The sequence below is a fragment of the Schistocerca serialis genome, chromosome 1 (genome assembly GCF_023864345.2).
Source record: "Schistocerca serialis cubense isolate TAMUIC-IGC-003099 chromosome 1, iqSchSeri2.2, whole genome shotgun sequence".
Lineage (NCBI taxonomy): Eukaryota > Metazoa > Arthropoda > Insecta > Orthoptera > Acrididae > Schistocerca > Schistocerca serialis.
The window spans coordinates 476,819,702-476,842,974 of NC_064638.1; the positions used below are offsets into that span (position 1 = coordinate 476,819,702).

The following is a 23,273-nucleotide window of genomic DNA, read 5'->3' on the forward strand; positions in this document are numbered from 1 at the left end:
AGTTTCTTTTCCACATGAATCACAGAGATTATTGTTATTCATTAAGGTTGATTTTGGTTGTCTCTGAGAATCATCATCAGATCTAGTGGTCTGTGCATAATGTATAGTAAAACTGTGAAAGTTCTTAACTGCACATGATACTAGAGTTATAAGCTCTCATGGTGGTTTTCAGTGGGAAACAAACCTAGTCATAATTAATAGTTACTAAGTGAGATGTTTCTGTACCTTGCATCACCACATTAACTTTGGCCATAAAACACTTTTAAGTGATCTGCTAATGTTGATCACAGTTCCTGTTTTTTGTTGTTACTAACTTAACAGAAGTGTACTGAAAACACATCTCATTAAAAAAAAAAATCTGTTGAATGTTAATCTCTGAAACATTATTTGCTGTTCACTTTCAGGTGATGAAACAAGCTAGTGTGATTAGTTTATCTGGAGATGCAATAACGACATTTAAGGAGATTCAGTGCTTAACTCCAAGGTTTGTTTTCTCTGATCCCCTCAAGAGATTATTTTTTCTTCTTCTAAAAAGTTTTCAGTTTATTGAAGTAGTAATATTTTGTTGCATATGTAAAAATTTCATTTCATAACAGTAAATTAGCAACATCTAAGCTGTGTTTTATGAATGTGTAAATTGATTTTATTTATCCTTTTTCAGAGGTCGATATGATATCAAGATTTTTCAGTCATTCTTCCAACTCCATGGTAAAACATTTGATTACAAGATACCTATGTCTACTGTACTACGTCTTTTTGTGCTGCCTCATAAAGATAGTAGACAGATGTTCTTCGTGGTAAGTAATTACTGCATATTTCGTTTTAACTTTTTTGAAGGGACTGCAGAGACTAAGTGAGGTGGCGCCATGGTTAGCACACTGGACTCACGTTTGGGAGGATGACGGTTCAGATTGTGTCTGGCCAACCTGATTTAGGTTTTCCATGATTTACCTAAATTGCTTCAGGCAAATGTCGGGATAATTCCTTTGAAAGAGCGTGGCTGACTTCCTTCCATCCTTCCCTAATCCGTTGGGATCGATGACCTCACTGTTTGGTCCCCTTCCCCAAATCAGCCAACCAAACCAAAGACTACAGTAGAGTGTGAGGGAGCATGTAGATTCACGTAAGATTTTTTGGTCATATGTAATTTTTTATAAAATAAAGAAACTTAAGAGCAATTTCTATTTAAGAATGAAACATTGTTTTGAAGCATAGCTAAAGAATGTTTTTTGGGGAGGGAGATATTTTGGTGAATAATTACTCTAATTAAGTGGTATTGAATGGGCCCTGGGAGCAATAGATGACTGCTGATACTGTATGGAAGATTTGAATGATATGGAGGATTCTGTAAGTGCAGGAGGGAGAGAGAGAGAGACAGCAAGGAATCACTTAAGAAATGTGATGCATACAGTGAATTGGAGGACAGGGTGCCCAGCCCCTCTTCTCCTATTCATTTTTGCTCTGACAGTCATCGCCACCATTTAAAATTATTCAGTGAGGTTATGGTATATTTTTTCTCTTAGATTCAGAAAAGACAAGATTGTGTAAACAAGGTTACAGAAACAACACAGAAAACATTATTGTAGATCCCTGTATTAGCAGAAAATGGTGGAAACAGGAAAAGGAAACAGGAGGTTCATGTTCAAGCCTCTATGCAGAGAACATGAGAGTTTTCGAGAATATTAACTCTTTATTGAAACATTCTTTGAACAAGGCAGCACAAGCAAAATGTGAAAAAATACTAGATGTGCAGTGCTGTGTAAAAAAAAAATGATGTATAGTGAACAACATGCAAAAAGTTTGAAATTGTGCTGAATTTGTTAAATGAAAATGTCATTAAACATCAGCACTCTCTCATTATTTAATAATGTAAAAACTCACATGTTGTTCAGTAGCAGTTGAAATCTAACTGCCAACAGTGGTTTAGTCAAAATATCTACCAGCTGTTCCTCTTCGATCCACTCTTGTGGTACACTGGTTTCACCAGTAGTGGCACTTCAAGAACAGAACTGTGTTATTTGATTGTATTTTGTTCTGAGCAAGTCAAATAACAGTTCCAATTTTGGCTTTTAAACTTATAAACTGAACCAGCAGCATTCATCTTTATTTTGTAAACCCATTTACTGGGAATAGCTCTTCATCTTCTTCTATCATAGCACCTTGAAATGTTTGTGGCTCTTCAGTCTGTTAAAGCAGCAGCAGCAGCTTCATAATATTCATATCTTATTGCGAAAGTTAATAGGAGCAGAAAGCTAAGTGCATTAATATGTAGTAGACAGGCAAGGAGCTCTGAGAAACTGGAGTTGGGGGAGAATTCACATGGCTTGTGTGGTGAAGTAGGCACAACTGTAATGTTCCAGAGCATGCTCTGCAACAGGATATTGTGTGTTGTCAATATACACCATTGTTTTATGCCCATTCATCTTCAGTGATAACTTGATGGTAGTCATACCAGTGTAGAAGCGTTTCACAGGTGATCTCTCTTTGATATTGTATGTTTTACCAGTTATATGGTGGGATAGGTGGTGGTAGGAAGGTGGATGGGGCAAGTCTTAGAATGAGGTTGGTCACAGGAGTATACATGGCTTAGGACGGTAATGGGTGCAAAGGAACCAGGATACGTGGTGGGGGGAAGCTCCAGAGAAGACGAAAGTGAGAATGGTTGTGTATTGCTGTAAACAGTATGCATCTGAATATGTTTGCCTTTAATGCCAAGGCTGTGTGGAGAGAACATTTGACATGGAAGTGATGGTAACTATCAAAATATAAGTACTGTTGTTTGTTAGCTGGTTTAATGTGATCAGAAGTGTGTAGCTGGTCATTACTCCTTGTTAACCCTAGTCTGTTCTCACAATTTTCATGCAAATTTTTCCATATTTTCCAAACCAATCTTTTTCCTTACTCGTTGCTCTTTTTTTTCCATCCCCCCCCCCGCCCCCCCCCACCCCACCCTCTCCCGATTATTCTAATACTCCAAACCCTAATCTTTTGTCATGATGAATCCAGTCACATAGTGTCAGAACTAAGGTCCCATATTCTGTCTCTTGAAACCTGCTTGTCCGTGGGAGCCACACCAAAGGCTTGACAAGTCCCTGTTTATGGATTTAATCCCACTCTACATAAGCCTCTTTTGTAGTTTTAAACACAGCTATCTGTTGCACTTACTTGGATAACTGTGACCTATATACCTCATCTGTCAGAGTCCACTGTATCAGACTTCATCAAAATCCTGTACCTATCTGCCCCCTCTTGTTTCCCTGGATGTTACATCTACAAGACCAACTTCAAACTGTAACAATGGGCTGGACATCATATCAAAAAGATATCCTACCGTTTAAACTACTTCAACATTGGTGTTCCCATTCCTGTTTCACTTCATCTCCTTAAACACCCACACTATCAACCACCCTCCTCTCCCACTAACTGAACTTGGCCAACCTTCTTAACATCCCCCAACCTTCACCACTGCCTCCAAGAGCAATGGTAACTCACGATCACAAGAACCAGCCACACCAATACAGTGTTCTCAGCCTCTCATTTAAGGCCCTCTCCCCTCTTGAACTATCTGTATTAGCCAAGGATCTCACTTTCAGCCCTAAACCTACATTTAATCATGCTGCTTTGGTTAATGACTACTTTCCTTCACTATAATGTCAGCTGGGAATATCACTTTGCAACCCAATCTCAAAACACTTTCTAACAGCAAACCTGACATTGAACGCCGACTTGAGCAATTCCGACCATAACATACATTATTGCCTTACAACTGTTTCTCAGTATCCTACAACATGACTGTAACTTGCCCACTGCAGAACTCCAGACTCTTCATTCCCTAACACCTAATGACTATCGTCACCCTCTTAGCAGACAAGGAATCCTAGCACCATGGTATTTGACAATGGGAGTCTGTAAGAGAGAGTCTATGCCAGCTTTCTGGCACTACTACATAAAGCATCTGCATCAAGATCGCATCCCTGTGATTCAAACTGACTCACAGTTTCACCTTAAAACCTCAGGCCCCTCAGGGACTAACACCTCAATCCACAGCTCTTCTTCTTACCCACCAAGATCAGGCACTCTCACCTTTTTCCTTCTTCCTAAGATCCACAAACCCAATCACACTCTGAGTGTCCCACAGCTGCTGGTTTCCAAGCATTTGCTGAACGTACATCCGCCTTAGTTGACAAAGACCTGCAACCTGTAGCATATTGTAGTACAAAGACTCCCCTCCTATATTTCCTAGATAATCTGAAATATGTACCTGTCCTACAACACATCTTACTTGTCACCTCCCGCCATATGGCAACAAACCAAAATTTTTTTGATTAATTATTAATTGTTCATTTACAGAGACATGGAAACATAATCTTGCTTTCATTAAGCATCATTTGACATATCTTAAAAATCTAACACTCTAATTCACTCTTGCATCTGCTTTTGCGTGTGGTTACATACACTCAATCTTCGACAACGATTAACAGTTTTCAACTATTTCTGCTAAGATAACGGTGCTAAACAAAGGCTAGCTCGGTGCAGCCAGACTGTGTGTGTTATCAGATGACAACATCATGTATGAATAATTGGTTTCCTTAGCATTATATGTAAATTTATGGTTTGTTGCCGAAGAGCAACACCATGCAATAGAGGGCTAATCAAATTTATATGTATGAACAACTACTTTCATCTTTGAGAGGCAGACAAATGTATCGTAGGCATGGCCATGGGAACCAGGATTGATCCTTCATGTGCCAAACGTCTCATGTTGCTTGGAGGTGGCTTTTGTGGAATCCATAAGCCTTTTGCTCCTGGTTTGGTTTAAATACAGTGGTGATATATGTTACATGGTCTCATGATGAGGCTGACCTGTTAAAGTTTTTGGACACTCTAAATATCTTCTCCCAATTAAATTTCGTGTGATCCTGTTTGAAATCCCATACCACTTTCCGTGATGTTGACCTTATTCTCACCCCACCCCCCACCCCCCGCCCCCATCCCCCAAGGGCTCAGCATTCGTTCGCTGGGTACAGGCTTGGTGACCCCAAATTCCTGAGCTGGGAACTGGTAAAATCACCAAATCTCTGTTACCATAAGCTCTGGGCAGGCTTCAGTGACCACCGTGTGGCGCGGTGGTGGAATGTTATGTGTTTTGGAGAACTGGACCCTTCACTTCACTGCATGGACCATGATGAAGGTACACACCTCAAAAAAATACGCAACGACAAAGTGTACAACTTGCTAATGAAGGGAATGGCTGCTGAGGTTAAACAGTCTCTAGCAGGCAATGTCTGTGGCACTTGCTGCCCCTAGTTGTATAAGGTTTGCTCAGGTATGCAGGGCTGTGCCTGGTTCGACATTTGTTTCCCTAGCATCTTGTGGGATCCCTTTGAATGGTCTCATCAGACTACTACTACTACTACTACTACTACTACTGATGAGATGGTTGTACCATCAGACTATACCTGCACCCACTCATCAAAGAGTGCTCGGTTGGTCAGTCTGCCAGAGTAGTAGTCTCAGAATCATAGTAACATATCATTAGTGTGCCATAACACTTTCATTGTAAAAACTGGGCAAACCTTTGAGACAGTTTACTCTTTCTATGTTCACTAGTGTATTGCTGGGTCCCTAAAAAATATCAAATGACTTTGTAATGGAACACTTCTAGTTGAAACCAGTAGTTCAAACCAAGTATCTAAGGTTCTGAGATGTAAGGCCTTAGGTGACTATCCAGTTGAGGCTGAATTGCATAACACCCTGTTACCTGTTCCCTGTTCCAATATAATGAGGCTGGAACCTGTGGAGTTAGGTGAAGATTAAAAAAAAAAAAATTGGGAGTCATGGAAGTGCAGAACTATATGACAAGATTCAGTGGAACATTGGAAAAAATCTGCAACATTTATTCTAAAATTTAGTACTCCAGAATTACCTGAACACATCCTTGCACGTTACGTCTGTCTTAAAGTTCACCTGTTTCCTTCTAAACCAATGCAATGCTTCAGATGTCAGATTTGGTCATACCACTATGGGATGTAATGGGAAGGCTACCTGTGGAAATTGTGGAGGTTCAGCTCATGAATCAGGCAATAGTGCATTTCCTCCTAAATGTATGAACAGCTCTGGGGATCACTCAGTATAGAGCAGAAAGTGTGAGGTTTACAACAAGGAAAGGAAAATGCAGAAGGTGAAAGTCGCGAGACCCATACCTTAAGGTGAAGCTAAGAAGGCTCTGAAAGCTATGCAATCTCTGGTTTTTGCTACTTCTTTTGCCTCAGCCCTTGAGAAGCCAGTTGCCAAGTGTGATGCCTCCACACAAACTTGGACCACAGATTCAAGTATGAGCACATGTGACTGTCGATGCACCTCTGGGGGAAATGCTACACTTAAACCAGAAATCATTCGGAAACCATCAGCCATATACAGCTGCCCACCATCAGAAGCCTACTAGCCTGTCCCCTCCCCCCTGCAGTGTCAGGTGCTAGAATAGTTCAGTGGCCCTTCCTTGCCTGTTGTAAGAAGTGCCTAATAGGAGCCTTTTTTATTGGGTCAAGTTTTTTTACCTTGGTCTTGTGACTGTCCTTTGGGCTTTTGAAGGTTTTTGCTCTTCTCACTTTCTTTAAATGCTTTTTCTCTCACAATTTTCGGCTTTTTAATGCTGGTCCTCTTTTTGGGTTTGACCTTCACTTTCCATATTTTACTGAGGTGCAGGCCGTTTGGGAAAGTACGCCGTACTGTGATTCATTTCCTCTCCACTGTGTGCTGTTATCGTTTGCACCTGCCAATCAAGTGGATCTAACTGTGCACCAAAAATCAAGTGTGATAGCTGGTCTGTCATGGTGGGATTGTCATGTACCTTCTTGGTGGTATCCCCCTGACAACCCAAGGATCACACTGCTGATGCCTGTCCACTTCAGGGTACGGGGACCCCAGGCAATGAACGGCTACTGTGCCAGGTGGCTTTTGCCTTGGCAGAGTGGTGCCCGTGGGGAGAGTATCTGATCGGAGTGGGTGGCATCGGTGCGGATGATCCAGGATGAAATGGATCAAACTTTTAATGGTGGCTGTGCTAATATGGCCATCTTATCAGTCAGGAACAGTGATTTTAATGCAGAAGTTTGCAATCCTACGGCATTTCCGTCATTGACCATGTCTCAACATGAGAGCCAGGGAAGGAGAAATAGAAGTGGACAGTTTGCCAAGTTCTTGGTTTGTTCCTGCACTGGCAGCATCTCTTTCACTTCAATGAAGTCGGTGTTTTTCGTTGAAAATATCGAAAATTGGGTTGGGGAAGATGGCAGTAGAGAAGATGAGAAATGTATCTTAGCTGATCAAAACATCACACAAACCAATCATGGGCACTTCATGCCTGTATCAAGGTAAGAGGTATACCAGTCACCATTTCTCCTCATAATAAGCTCAATAGCATTCAAGGAGTTATCTTCCATTAGGACGTAATGCTACAAACTGATGAAGAATTGCATGCTAATTTGCCGCGGCATGGAGTCCATTTTGTTCACAGGATCCAGGAGGGTGCCAAGCACAATAGAGTGGACACTGGAACTTTTATTCTAGCCTTTGATGCTAACATTTTACTTGGGAAGGTTAAGGTCATGGTTTAAAGGTGTGATGTCAGGCCTTACTTTCCACCTCCAATGATGTGTTAAGTGCCAAAGATTAGGATACATATCCTCCCGCTATTCTAATGAGACCATATGCAGGGTATGTTGATGGGCATCCCATGAGGGCAGCCTGTGTCAGTTGTTCAGAACTGCACCCTCCTTGTTCACTGCAATGCTTGGGGTTCTAGAGAGAGAAGAAAATTCAAGAGTATAAAATGCTTGACCACCCGTATTACCAAGATGCAAGGAAAAAATTGGAAAGACTTCATCCGACTAATATAGCCTCCAATTTTTCAACTGCCATGTCCACACCTTGCATGATGACAAGGTCTCGCATGACATCTCCAGGCTCTGGTCGTATTCCAAGATCTGCCCCATTGTTGGCAGAGGGAATGTCAGCTTCCTCATCCACTACACCAACAGCACCAGCAGTTTCCACACCATCGTGCAGCCAGAGATGCTTAGTCATCCTAGAGATGCCTAGTTATCCTCTGGTGTCAGGGTTGAGGACACCTGTCAAGTTGGCCCCTTCTCAAGACAAGAAACAGCAGCCACAAGCTGTGGCTCGAAGAAAAGTACAGTCCTCTTCTCTCCTGGAAGATAAAATGGGGAAATCTTCACAAAAATCAGTCTCAGAAAGACAAGCTACTTTCTGAGGCTTCGGATGCTCTGCTCCCCAGCCCTGCAGTGGTTGAGCCTGTACACATGACAATGGATCATGCAGTCAGGTGGACAATGACCTTGTAACGAAGTAATCACATCTATCTTTTTCATTTGCCACTTTCTCAGACCTGACTCCAATGCTCTTTCAATGAAACTGTAATGGCTATTGTTGCCATTTGACAGAACTTGTCATTTAATGGCATTTTGCTCGGTAATTGGCATAATACTTTAGGAATCACGATCTATGGCAACACACCTCTGTGCTCCGAAAAACTACCGACTGTACTGTACCAATCATGTTAATGATGAGAGAGTGTCTGGTGGGATCTGTACCTTCATACACTCTGATATTTTCAGTGAGCAGATGCCTCTTACCACTGCATTAGAGGCTGTGGCCATTAGTGCTATCTGTCAGTTCGGGTGACAATATGTAATGTTTATTTACCCTAGATGGATCTTTCCATTACCATGAGCAGTTAGTGGCACAGGTCCCTGCCACCTTCTTTTGTTATTGGAGGACTTTAATCTCACAATCCTCTGTGAGGTGGTGACACTATGTATCACAGAGACTGAGTTCTAGAACACCTTGTTTCAGAATTGGACTTCTGCCTATTCAACACTGGAGCTGCAACACATTTCAGTGTGGCCCACAGATCGTTTTCAGCTATTGATCTCGCAGTTTGCAGCCTGAGTATCTTACCCCTGATTCAGTGGCACATCCATGGTGATCTTTGTGACGGTGAACTTTTCCTATCATTCTCTCCCTCTCCACCCACAGACATCTAGAACATTCTCCATGTTGGTCACTTCAGAAAGCTGATTGGCAGGCTTTCTCCTCTGCAGCCACTTTTGCAGCCAGTTGTGTGATGGATATTGACAAATTGATACAAGGTATTATTGATACTATTGTCCATGCTGCTGCTGCTGCTGCTGCTGCTGCTGCAGCAGCAGCAGCAGCAGCAGCAGCAGCAGTGATACCCTACTCCTTCGGCCCATCCCGATTACTGTCTGTGCTTGGTTGTTTGAACATATAGCCACAGCTATCAGGGAATGTCGCAAGGTACTTCAATGGCACAAGTGCTATTCCTCTATCGATAATTTAATACCATTCAAGAGACTCCTGGCAAAAGTGAAGTTTTTAATAAAGAAAAGGAAGCAGGAGTGCTGGAGCAGTATGTCTCAACTATGTTATCCCACACCCCATCATCCTAAGTATGGACTAAACTCTGCCACATTTGTGGCCATCATCCACTTACGGTGGGTCCTGGCATCCTTCTCAAACGTAACATCTGCACTGATTCTATGGTACTTGGCAAAAGTTTTGCGGCAAACTTCACTGAAGTGTCTGCTTGTAATAATTATCATCCTCATTTCCTGACCCGGAATCACCTTACTGAGTGACGCACATTATCTTTCCACTCATACGGCTTTGTATCATATAATGCCCATTTTAGTGAATGGGAGCTTTGCAGCACTTTCGCAGTGTGTTGTGATACAGTCCCTGGACCCAACAAAATGCACAACCAAATGCTCAAACATCTTCGTGCCAACAGCATGAAACATATCCTTGGACATTTTAACCGCATTTGGCGGGAGGAATATTTCCCTCTCAATGACAGGAAGGTGGTGGTATTCCTGCCCTAAAACAAGGAAACGACTCACATATTTTAACTAACTACCAGCAAATCTGACGAATGAGCTACGTAGTTAATTTGAATGAATGATCAACCTCCATCTTTGTTGGTGCCTTGAAGTCTGAGGGCATATATCAAGATGCCAAAACAGCTTTTTGGCTTTCCGATCCACCATAGATCACCTGGTTCGTTTGGAATCCGTAGTGCACAATACGTCTGTGCATTGCCAACATCTGATTGCTGTATTCTTTGATCTACCAAAGGCATACAATGCTACCTGGCAACATCACATCCTATCTACACTGCATGAGTGGGGTTTTCGGAGCAGTTTGCCAATTTTTATCCAGTATTTCCCATCTCTCTGATTTTTTCGGGTCCGATAGCTTCGACTCTCGGCAACCAATATGTACAGGAAACTGGAGTCCCTCAGGGATCAGTTCTGAGTGTAACGCTGTTTGCTGTTGCCATCACTGGTATTGTAAATGCAGTGGGCATCACAGTCTGTCCGTCATGTTATGTGGATGACTTTTATCTGAACTATGCCTCTGCATCACAGTGTGCCAACTTCAGGGGGCTGTCTGGAGAGTATGATTGAGTCCTTAATCACTATCAATTTTCTCTTGCGAAATCATGAGTTGTGCACTTTTGTCAATTCTCGACTGTGCACCTACTCCCAGAGATTTATCTTGGTGACCAGTTACTTGAAGCCATTGAAACTTTCCAGTTATTAAGTATTTTATTTGGCCAAAAGCTAACTTGGCTGATGCATGTCTGCTGGCTCAAGGCAACTTGCAGGAAGAATCTGAATGCTCTTTATTTTCTTACACACTCTTCGTTCTGGGATTTTAAAAGTGCTGATTTTATCCCGCTTGGACTGTGAATGTGTTGCCTATGGGTCAGCATCACCATCCTTACTGAGCCTGCTGAACCCTGTTCATCACACTGATATGCAGTTGGCAGCAGGGGCCTTCCATACGAGTCCTGTTGACGGCCTCCTGGCAGACCGCAGTGTCTCACTGCTGTGGTTAAGATGAAAGCAGCTTCTGGCAAGTTACTTAGTCACAATGTCATAGGCCTACCCATGCATGTCACTGAACTCTGTTCCACAACCAGCAGTGCATACGGTTTGCGCATCGCCAAAAACTGGGAAGACCATCTCGGATCTGACTCGATATTCTACTGAAGGACCTCGAACAGGCTCCATTAGTCTGTGTACCTAGTGCTCTCTTTCGACACCTCCAGTGGGCTGTATCGTGTCCTGTGATACGGATGGACATTTTTTGTGGCCCCAAGAATGGTCCTGATCATACCCGTCTCCGCACTTGTTCCTTTCAATCCTCTTCAATTATTCTAATTCAGTATACATCTACACTGGTGGATCGAAAGTCAGTGACAGGGTTGATTACACTGCACATGTAAGAGAACACAGAAAGCACTCTCTGTCAAGTGCCATCTCTCAGGTTTTGCTGTGTGTTAAATCCCAGCTACAACAAACTTTCTTATCTGTAGCAATTCCACGAGTTGCTTAAAAGTCATAACCCTGTGCTTGTTCCAAAACTCTTTTAGTCACCAACATCCAGGACCTACTGGCTGACCTCTACAGTTATTGAAAGACAATGACCTTCATCTGGACACTGAGTCACATAAGCATTCCAGGAAATGAACTTGTTGACCGTCTAACTAAAGTTGCAACTACAGGAGATCAACTTGACATCTGGATACTGGGCACAAACTTAAGATTACAAATTTGATGCAATATTTTGAGGCTATGGATATTGGAATGGCAGGCTACTACAAAACAAGTTCAGAATGATTAGAGGGTTCACTAAGATGTGGCATATCCTCCTCACTGCAGCTGCGGTAGTCCATTGACAGTAGCGCATGTTCTAGTTGAGTCGCCCTGCTGGCCAATCTACGGCATGCCATCAGCTTGCGTACCTCTTACCTTAGATCCTTGCAATGACATGACAGCCACTACCAAAGAGTTGCATTTTCTGAGGGAGAGTGGATTTTATTATAGCCTATAACAGTCTTCCAATTCCAGTGTCAGAGGTGGTTGTGGGGGTGAGAGCCTCCCGTTGTGGCAGGTACCCATCAAGTGACCACAGGCTACTTTCTTCCCCTCTAACCTTGATGTGTCTTCAGCTCCTCTTGTGCAACTTGCTGCCTGGGTTATCTCTATTTTCTGTTATCTGTCTTGTTATAACTACTGTCACGCCATTTTAAGCTCTTTGACTTGCTTATATAGTTTGAGCAGCAAAGTCTCCATTTTCTTCACTTTTTACATTTTTCTCTCCTGATAAGGAGGGACTGATGACCCAGTAGTGTAGTCGCTTTAACATATAATCACCTTCTTCAAGCAGTGGTTAATGGTAGACCATGAAGATGGATGATTCTGAGAGAAAATTGGTTGCAGTACAGTTAACTGGCTGTTTTTGAACAAAAGGATTGTGTACAGGAGATGGTGATCCACATCGGTTGCAGTACAGTTAACTGGCTGTTTTTGAACAAAAGGATTGTGTACAGGAGATGGTGATCCACATCACTTGTGAGATACAATGGGCTGCTGCAGGGTCTATCCTCTGGTCTAGTAATTGCCTCAGACGATGGACTGTATCTTGGTGGAATGACAACTGTCACTTGGCAGAGCCAGAGAAACAGGTCTGCGGAACTTCAAACATCATACAACTACAGAAAACCTTAATGCTTTCAGATCTATGAGAGCACATGCTAGGTGAATGATAAAAGAATGGAAGAAAGATACTTGGAAGGAATTCATGACTTCTATTAAGTAAACCACTTCCATTGTGCAGGTTTAAGAATCAATAAGGTGGATAATCAAAAAGATTTTGGGCTTGCAGCCGGTCGTCGTCAGCTTCCATCCACGATATTTCGACTGGACAACTGCCAGCCATCCTCAAGTGAGCTGACGAAGACGCCCTCTGTTCCATAATATATAGCGTGCAGCGAGTATTCCGCACATGCGTCAAAATCATATGGAGAGACGAACCACACCGCCCGCCAGCAGCGCCCTCGCTGGTGGAAATGCAATACTCAGCTGTCTTCGGCATTGTCAATTGCCGCGGCCATGGGAGTACTCTGATGTCTTCGTCTGGAGCAGATCTTAGATGACGGGGTTCCACGCATTATCTAGCTGGTAGCCATTGTCACGGTTGATAAGATTGTCTGTCTTACGAATTTCCACTGATTCTTTTATGACGGAGTCTCAAAAGGATGTTGCTGTGGCCAAAATTGTCTTGTCATACTCCATTGAGTGTCCAGTGGAAATGCAGTGCTCAGCAATTGCAGACTTGCTAGGTTGCAAAAGGTGAGTACAGCGCTGATGTTCAGTGCAACGTTCTTCTACTGTTCGCAATGTTTGTCCTATATATGACATGCCACACTGACAAGGTATTTTATAAATTCCTGCCTTCCGCAATACCAGATCGTCTTTCGCTGATCCCAGCAGGTTGGAAATCTTCGATGGTGGACGGAAAATTACTTTCACTTCGAAACTGTGGAGGATTCTTGCAATTTTGAAGGAAATGTTGCCAACAAAGGGAAGAAAATCTAAAGATTTAGTAGATGTGCTCTCTTCTCTCTCCACTCCCTGTTTCTCTGGGTTAATTGCAAGTGCCTTGCTAATTTGTCGGGTAGAATATCCATTGTCTTTGAAAACCCGCTTCAGATGGGCAAGCTCTTGAGGCAAACTATCTGCATCTGACACAACATGAACTTGGTGTACAAGTGTTTTAAGTACACTCATTGTTTGCGATGGGTGATGGCAGCTGGACAAATTTAAATACAAATCAGTATGTGTGGGCTTACGATAAACCGTTTCTCTAATTCCATGGTAAACCGAATGTTCTCATGAATGGAGTTGAGGTGATCTAAATACTCCATTAATTTTTCTTCTCCATGAGGCCACACTACGAAAGTGTCATCCACGTACCTCCAAAAAACAGTTGGTTTGAGGGCTGCTGATTCAAGTGCTCTCTCCTCAAAATCCTCCATAAAAAGGTTGGCCACCAAGGGAGACAAGGGGCTACCCATGGCGACGCCGTCAATCTGTTCAAAATATTCTTGGTTGAACATAAAATATGTTGAGGAGAGAGTGTGGCGAAACAAAGCAGTGATTCCCACCTGAAACTTAGTGCCAAGCAGTGCCAAGGAGTCTGCAATAGGTACCTTTGTAAAAAAGAGACACCACGTCAAAACTAACTAAAAGATCAGAAGTACTTAGGCGGAGAGCCCCCAGTCTGTTGATAAAATCGACCGTGTTACGTGTGTGATGTGGACATTTGCCCACAAATGGCCTCAGCAAGGATGCAAGATGCTTGGCTAAATCGTAAGTGGGGGCCCCAATATTACTCACTATTGGCCGTAAGGGTAGTCCGTCTTTATGTACCTTCGGAAGGCCATACAGTCTTGGAGGTACGCTGCCATGAGGTCTTAAGCGCTTGATCGTCTCTGGGGGCAACTAGGAAGAATTAAGGAGTGTAGATGACTTCCGTTGCACACGTCCTGTAGGATCGTTATCAATCTTCCTGTAGGCAGAATCATTTAGGAGACCATACATCTTATTCACATACAAACTGCGAGGTAACAGTACAGTTAAATTGCTTTTATCGGCCTTCAGTACTACAACGTCCGGATCTTCTCGGAGATTTCGCAGTGCAGCCCTTTCTACGGAGGTAATATTACTGTGTTGAGGAGGAGCCTTCAGAAGAGCACGGCAAGTTTCCCTTCTTACTTCCTCTGCAGTTTTCATAGGAAGGCGTCGTACGGCTTCTTCAACACCACTCACAAAACTTATCAAAGGTGGTGCTCTAGGTGTAGGTGCAAAATTCAAACCCTTACTTAATACCGACAGCGTCGCGTCGTCCAAATTCTTGTCCGTGAGGTTAACAACGGAACGTTGTGCAGTAATTCCCTGTGGCGACGACTGTTGTGGCACCAGACGATCAAATTCTGACATCTGCCGAGAACTTGCATCCTTGTGTACCCACTCAGATTTGGCAGAGGTTACTCCGTTAATCCAGTCCCATGATACAGTAGACAGATGTGTTGCAATCTTCAGATGCAGATGGAACAATTCTTCTGAAATGGCATCCAATCTTCGTCGTGTGTGGCAAATCCTCTCTTTAACCGTAGCGTGACTGGCCTGGCCTTTTCCATTATCTTCGGTGCAGTGGCAGTCTTAATAAAATGTCACTCTGGCAAATTTTGGTATTATGGCATGGTCCCGACATCTCAATAAAAAGGTCAAAGAACACAAAAGCTTAGCTCTCTTAATCAAAAAGATTTCAGGCTCGCAGCCGGTCGTCGTTAGCTACCATCCACGATATTTCGACTGGACAACTGCCAGCCATCCTCAGGTGAGCCATCGAAGACTGACGAAGGCGCCCTCCGTTCCGTAATATATAGCATGCAGCGAGTATTCCGCGCATGTGTCAAAATCATATGGAGAGACGAACCACACCGCCCGCCAGCAGCGCCCTTGCTGGTGGAACTGCAAAACTCAGCTGTCTTCGGCATTTTCAATTGCCGCGGCCATCGGAGTACTCTGACGTCTTCGTCTGGAGCATATCTTAGATGACGGGGTTCCACGCATTATCTAGCTGGTAGCCATTGTCACGGTTGATAAGATTGTCTGTCTTGCGAATTTCCACTGATTCTTTTATGACGGAGTCCCAAAAGGATGTTGCTGTGGCCAAAATTATCTTGTCATACTCCATTCATGAGAACATTCGGTTTACCATGGAATTAGAGAAAAATGGTTGCCTCCCTTTATTGGATGTGCTAGTTAGACGGAAGAGTGATGGCTCTCTGGGGCATTCGGTTTATCGCAAGCCCACACATACTGATTTGTATTTAAATAAATATCTTGTCAGTGTGGCATGTCATACATAGGACAAACATTGCGAACAGTAGAACAACGTTGCACTGAACATCAGCGTTGTACCCGCCTTTTGCAACCTAGCAAGTCTGCAATTGCTGAGCACTGCATTTCCACTGGACATTCAATGGAGTATGACAAGACAACAATTTTGGCCACAGCAACATTCTTTTGGGACTCCGTCATAAAAGAATCAGTGGAAATTCACATGACAGACAATCTTATCAACCGTGACAATGGCTACCAGCTAGATAATGCGTGGAACCCCGTCATCTCTAAGATCTGCTCCAGATGAACACATCAGAGTACTCCTATGGCCGCGGCAATTGACAATGCCAAAGACAGCTGAGTTTTGCAGTTCCACCAGCGAGGGCGCTGATGGCGGACGGTGTGGTTCGTCTCTCCATATGATTTTGACGCATGTGTGGAATACTCGCTGCACGCTATATATTACGGAACAGAAGGCGTCTTCATTAGTCTTCGATGGCTCACCTGACGATGGCTGGCAGTTGTCCAGTCAAAATATCATGGATGGAAGCTAATGACGATCGGCTGCAAGCCCGAAATCTTGTTGATTATTCAGTTCGCCGGGAAAATTTTAAATTGCACAATAAGGTGGATTTCAGACAAGGGCAGTATACTCCCCTTACGGCCTTGTCAAGAAATGGGGTCTTGGTGGATGCTCCGGAGGACATGGCTCAGGTTTTAGCTTAATACTTTTTACTGTCACTATGTCATCCAGGCTAGCTCATGTGTTTCAGGAGTTCTGTAGGACTGTGGAGATGAGGAAGCTCCATTTCTTCTCACATAATGAGGAAGTTTATAACCTTCCAGCCTCCATGTGGAAACTGGAATCGGCTCTGTCCATGGTCAGAGGCACTGATAGAGGACCTGATGAGATTCATTATGTCTTGTTTAGTCATCTGTGCCCTGAAGTGAAAGGACAGCTCCTCTCTTGTTCCAATCAGATCTGGTTTGACTGACAGTACCCCCCAAGACTCGGAAGGAGGCGATATTAAATCCATTGTGAAAACCAGGCAAGGACCGTAGAGCCCCTAACAGTTGATGGAATGTAGCCCTTACTAGTTATATGGGTAAAACTCTTAAATGAATGGTCAACTGCCATCTTGTCTGGCTGCTCAAATCCCGAGGTCACCTGAGCTGCTCCCAGTGTGATTTTAGGCACTACCGATCCACACTTGGCAACTAATTCTACAGGAGATGGCAATAAAGGAGTCCTCCTCGTGCCGAAAAAGTATACACACTACTTGGAGGTACAACATCCTTCGCCAACTTCATGAATGGGGACTCCGTGGACGTTCGCCGCTTCTTATCCAATCCTTTCTCGAAGACCAGCGTTTTCGATATTGCGTTGGTGATGCCTTGTCTGACTGCTATATTCAAGAGAATGGGTTGCTCCAAGGCAGTGTACTCAGTGTCACAATGTTTGCCATTGCTATCAATGGCATTTCCTCTGCAGTCAGGAGCCCTCTCAAATGATCTTTGTTTGCCTATGGCTTGGCAATATTCTTCTCTTCCTTTGCTCTTAAAATGACGGAGCAGCTACAGCTGAACGTTACGAGGTGGAAACCTACAGTTTTGTAAGGCATTTGTTCGGTTGCTTTGAGATTATGGCTGCTTGGTCTGTGGATCAGCCAGTATTTCCTACTTCAAGATACTAGATGCTGTCCACCAGGAGCGCATTCAGATATTTACTGAAGCCTTTTGGACCAGCCCAGTTTGGAATCTGTGTACAGAGGCTGGTTGAACCATCACTCTGGATTCGGGGACATATCCTTTTGGCTCGACAGGCACTGAAAATTTCAGCGTCGTCTCAGTCATTGACATTTAGTACAGTGGTCCAACCCAACTTTGACCAGCTGTTCAGGAATTGGTCCTGTGCAACCAAATCATTTGGGATACGTGCTACTGACTGCCTCCAGGATATGGATCTATAGACCTCCAAATACATATCAACAGATGGAACACGTTGCCACCTTGGTGCCTTCAGAGACCCAAAGTGATTTTAAGCTTGACATGGAACAAGAAAACTTGTACTTCAGATTACATATTTACTACTTTGTTTTCTTCCATTTTAAGCATGTACCACAGTTTTATCGCTGTTTATTCGTATGGATTCCAGCAAGAGAATGTCTTTGGTTGTTCTGCTGTTCCCCTGTTGGAGTTGTCAAAGTGTGTCTTCCAGAACAATTTACAAATTACGACACGTAGTTATATGGCACTATGAATGCGCTGGCGGGGATTCATTGACATCACCATACAAGGTTTCTTGTCTGCCAAGGAAGCGCGTTGGGATGGTTTTGTTCACTTGGTGCACTACAAGCACTTCACCAAATGTATCCAGTAGACCAGTTGATTCAGCTCATCAATGATTCCTTACAGTGGCTCCAACATTGTGGCAAGGTGGTGATCTTTTGCTGGGTACCTGGCCATATCGGGATACAGGGAAGTGATACGGCCAATAAAGCAGCCAAGGAAGCGCGTTGGAATTGAGTGGCCCAGCCCGTTGCACACATTGTCTCATTTTGGGTGCATCATGTGTCAGTGGGAGACTGAATGATAGAAGATGATAGAAAACAAACTGTGGTCGCTCAGACGGACCACACAGACATGGTGGACTTCGTGTCAGCCTCATCCTGGAAAGAAGTTCTGTTTACCAGGCTATGCATCAGACATAGCCCTTTATCACGTGGCTTCCGTCTCCTCCAGTGGGAGGCTTCCTAAATTGGTTGGGAAGGGAGCCAGACTTCAATGCATTATCAGCTGCTCCGCATGTTAGGACAGCCTTTGTCCCCACCCATGAGATTGGCATGCTGTATTTTCATCAGGGCACTGGTGACCATGCTGTTGAGCACCCCACATCTCAAATAGTAATAAATCATTCTCACGAAGGTCAGCTAGATCAGCTACTCATTTCTGTTCACATTAAACCTGCTAACACGCAACAGTCCTTACATTTTGGTAGTTGCCATCCTTCCCATATCAAATGTTCTCCCACTTGTAGCCTTGGCATTCAAGGCAAACATATTTGTTCAGATGCACACTGTTTACAGCAATACATCACTATTCTAACCTTGGCATTCATTGGTGTAATTACACCACGAGCTTAGTTCAAAAGCAGATTTCCTGTGCCATCACATCCAATCCTGATACTGCTGATCGCTCTAAAAAACAACCAGGACTACACTTCCTGTCAGTCAGTACTGTTCCAGTCCTGACTGTGTTTATCAGCTATTTTGATAAGGCTACAGCTTCCTAAAATCATGCCCTTAAATAAGATCCATTCTGCATGGCATTCTGCACACCACACATAGAGTTGCTTTTCGTCCCCTCCCTCCCTTTCACCCCTTCCCCCCCCCCCCCCCCCCCCCAATCTCTGCAACATCCTGGTCAGACCCTGTGTACCTCTGCACCCATTTCCCTACCCTATGGCTTGTCCCTGCTGTATGACTTGCCCTGTGCCCTTCATCAGTAATTACCTATCTTCATTTTGAATATATGGTTACTGAAGTAGACATGTCTTACTTCTGAAGTAATGTCTTTTGTGGTAAAGATGACATCTTAAGACCTGATTATCATGTCTTCACCAAATATAATAACTTTCCATTGCATCATAACCAATCAAAATTCCTTGTACAGCAATCTGATACATCTTATTTGCTTTAGAACAGAAGTGTGGTAAACATTTCCTGTTATATGCAAATGCTTTGTTCTAGGTTTGATGCCATACCGAAGATGCCATACCAAAATTCATAAAAAGACACTCCAGATACAGCGGAGGTTGTATTTGATTTAAAATGTCTGAAGCTGAATTTATCATTTTGACCCAAAGACACTAGAACATTACTGCAAACACACATTGTGGTTCAGGCTGTTCCCTCAATGATAGGATTCTCTCTTCAGTGCAGCCATTTTGCTGTGAAGTGTAGGGCATTGTCAGACATTGAACTGTGCTATCTTTATGTAGAATTTCTCTAAACTCTCCTTCATTATCATTTAAAAGAAGGCTAGCACAATGCCTGGGGAAGCTTTGCTTCAGCTGTAAAATGCCTCAGTTATGAACATCCTCATATTTACTTATGATGAACTAGATATCACAAAATTTTGTATAATCATCTTCAAAAAGTATAACAGTGTTCAGACGCTGTACCTTGAAACAGATGACACTCACTTGCATGAATCAAAACTCTTGATTTGAGTGCTGTTTCTCTCCTGGCTAAAGCAAGTTTGCTAACTTTTCTGTAAACACGAACTTTACATAATTCAAGAATCCAGACCCACATTGACCCTTCAACTCTTTGTGGATAATTTCCTTCATATGATGTTTATTCAGGTACCCAAATCTTTCAGGATAGAAGTGAAATAAATTTTTCTTGATTGAGTGCATTTACTACAAAAGGAAACTGGTTTAAAAATTCTCAGGTGTAATTTGAATAAAATTCCAAAATGACCTTGTACCCACTAGTACAATATTTGAATAAATTTTAGGACTTCATTTTTGTACTAGCTGTACAAATTCACTATCTGTATTTTTATCCTGTTCGGCAAGAACAGAAAATGAATAATTTCAAATTTTTGGTACGTATCATACATCTCCCATTTCCGGTTTCTGCCAATTTCATTCTACTGTTCCTCCAATGTCCATAGATGCTCTCCTATTCACTTCAGCAATAGGCCCACCTGCAGTGGTAAGAGTATGTGCTGACAGAAATGCTTCAGATTGTGTGAAGTTATTTTTGTAATTTAATCGGTTATTTTTTAAACCCTGTATGCTACATAATGTAAACGTGTGAGAAAAAGACAAAAAACTAATTGCTGGATAAACTAGTAACTTTTTGTAAACTGCTTTGCCTCTGAGGATTAATGCTTATGAAACATCATGATATGATATGCACTTAAGCTGCTTATTAAATTTTTGTGTAGCTACCTTAACAACTCTGTGACTTAACAGGTTTTTAAGAATAAAAAATCAAAATTTTATTATTGTCATGTTTGTTGTTGTTGTTGTTGTTGTTGTTGTTGTTGCAGTCTTCAGTCCAGAGACTGGTTTGATGCAACTCTCTATGCTACTCCATCCTGTGCAAGCCTCTTCATTTCCAAGTACCTATTGCAACCTACATCCTTCTGAATCTGCTTAGTGTATTCATCTCTTGGTCTCCCTCTACAATTCTTACCCTTCTACGCTGCCCTCGAATACTAATTTGGTGATCCCTTGATGCCTCAGAACATGTCCTACAAACTGATCCCTCCTTCTAGTAAAGTTGTGCCACAAATTCCTCTCTTCCCAGTTCTATTCAGTACCTCTTCATTAGTTACATGATCTACCCATCTAGTCTTCAGCATTCTTGTGTAATACGAAATTTAGAAAGTTTCTATTCCCTTGTTGTCTAAAGTAGTTTTCGTCCCTGTTTCACTTCCACACATGGCTACACTCCATAAAGTACTTCCTCACACTTAAATTTATACTCGGTGTTAACAAATTTCTCTTCTTCAGAAAAACCTTCCTTGCCATTGCCAGTCTGCAATTTATATCCTCTCTACTTCAACTATCATCAGTTATTATGCTCCCCAAACAGCAAAACTCATCTGCTACTTTAACTGTCTCATTTCTGATCTAAGTCCCTTAGCACCACCTGATTTAATTTGACTACATTCAATTATCCTTGTTTTGCTTTTATTGATGATCATCTTATTCCCTCCTTTAAAGACACTGTCCATTCCGTTCAACTGCTCTTCCAGGTCCTTTGCTGTCTCTGACAAAATTACAATGTCATCAGCAAACCTCCGAGTCTTTATTTCTTCTCCATGGATTTTAGTTCTTACTCCAGATTTTTCTTTTGTTTCCTTTACTGCTTGCTCAACATACAGATTGAATAACATCGGGGATAGACTATAACCCTGTCTCACTCCCTTCCCAACCACTGCTTACCTTTCATGCCTACCGACTCTTATAACTGCCATCTGGTTTCTGTACAAATTGTAAATAGCCCTTCACTCCGTGTATTTTACCTGTGCCACCTTCAGAATTTGAAAGGGTGTACGCCAGTCAACATTGCCAAAAGCTTTCTATAAGTCTACAAATGCTAGAAACTTAGGTTTGCCTTTCCTTAATCTATCTCCTAAGATAAGTCATAGGGTCAGTATTGCCTCCTACCAGTTTTCCATTCATCTGTAAAGAATTCGTGTTAGTAATTTGTGACCGTGACTTACTACACTGATAGTTCGGTAATTTTCACACCTGTCAACACCTGCTTTCTTTGGGATTGGAATTACTGCATTCTTCTTGAGGTCTGAGGGTATTTCACCTGTCTCATACTTCTTACTTACCAGATGGTAGAGTTTTGTTATGGCTAGCTCACCCAAGGCTATCAGTAGTTCTGATGCAGTGTTGTCTACTCCCGGGGCCTTGTTTCGACGCAGTTCATTCTGTGCTGCATCAAGCTCTTCACACGTCATCGTATCCCCCATTTGATCTTCATCTACTACGTAATCTTCCATTTCCGCAATATTAACCTCAAGTACATCACTCTTGTATAGACCCTCTATATACTAATCCATTTTTCTGCCTTCTCTTCTTTGCTTAGAACTGGTTTTCAATCTGAACTCTTGATATTCTTAAATGTGGTTCTCTTTTTTCCAAAGGTATCTTTAATTTTCCTGTAGGCATTATATATCTTACCCCTAGTGATATATGCCTCTACATCCTTAGATCTGTCCTCTAGCCATCCTTGCTTAGCCATTTTGCACTTCCTGTTGATCTCATTTCTGAGATGTTTGTCTTCCTTTTTGCCTGCTTCCTTTGTCTTATAGAAAGAAAACAAAATTGGACCTTTTTAGTTTTCACAACATGTCCTGGAATTGCATGTGAGGGCCTCCCTAAACATCTTTCATCAACAGGAGATTTCCCATCATGCAAAAGACTACAGAAAGAGTGAACTCAATCTTCATTAATCCCATGTAAGATACAAAACACTTTCTTACAATCAATATGCCTCCAATTTTTGGTTGTTATACCATAAATGAAAGGTTTCTTCCCTACAGTTGTTGGATTTTTTAGAAGGGGCCGCCTTTCTTTGTATGGCAACAAGTGTGATAAGAGACTGTAAATAAGCAACATGTTGGTTGTTTGTGGAAAACTGTGTAATCCTCCTATGAATCCATTCTTGGTATAACTAAACTTAATTACATCATAGATTACATTGAATATGAAAGAGGTTATCTTTCACAAATTCCAACATTTCAAACAAAAAGGTTGGAGTAAGTTAATACTTATTTCCAATAAAATCGCATATCATTAATAAGAAAGTAATAGGCCAAGTAGAAAACTTGCTTGCAAGGAACATTACAATTTTGTGGATGCAATTCTTTATTATTGTAACCTGCTTACAGAGTTTGCTTCATGCTTGCATTTTTTATTATGTTGCACATTTGTTGTTTCTA

General features: G+C 42.4%; 1 protein-coding gene across 2 annotated transcripts in view; it reads left to right on the forward strand.

Annotated features, from left to right (window-relative positions):
- Window positions 1-23,273, forward strand: part of LOC126473597 (FACT complex subunit Ssrp1) — a 90,501-nt gene that overhangs the window by 33,858 nt on the left and 33,370 nt on the right. For both annotated transcript variants that reach the window (XM_050100751.1, XM_050100759.1), the window contains exons 5-6: window positions 405-484; window positions 662-797. In XM_050100751.1, the coding sequence (XP_049956708.1) occupies window positions 405-484; window positions 662-797 (216 nt within the window). The remainder of the gene's footprint in view (window positions 1-404; window positions 485-661; window positions 798-23,273) is intronic.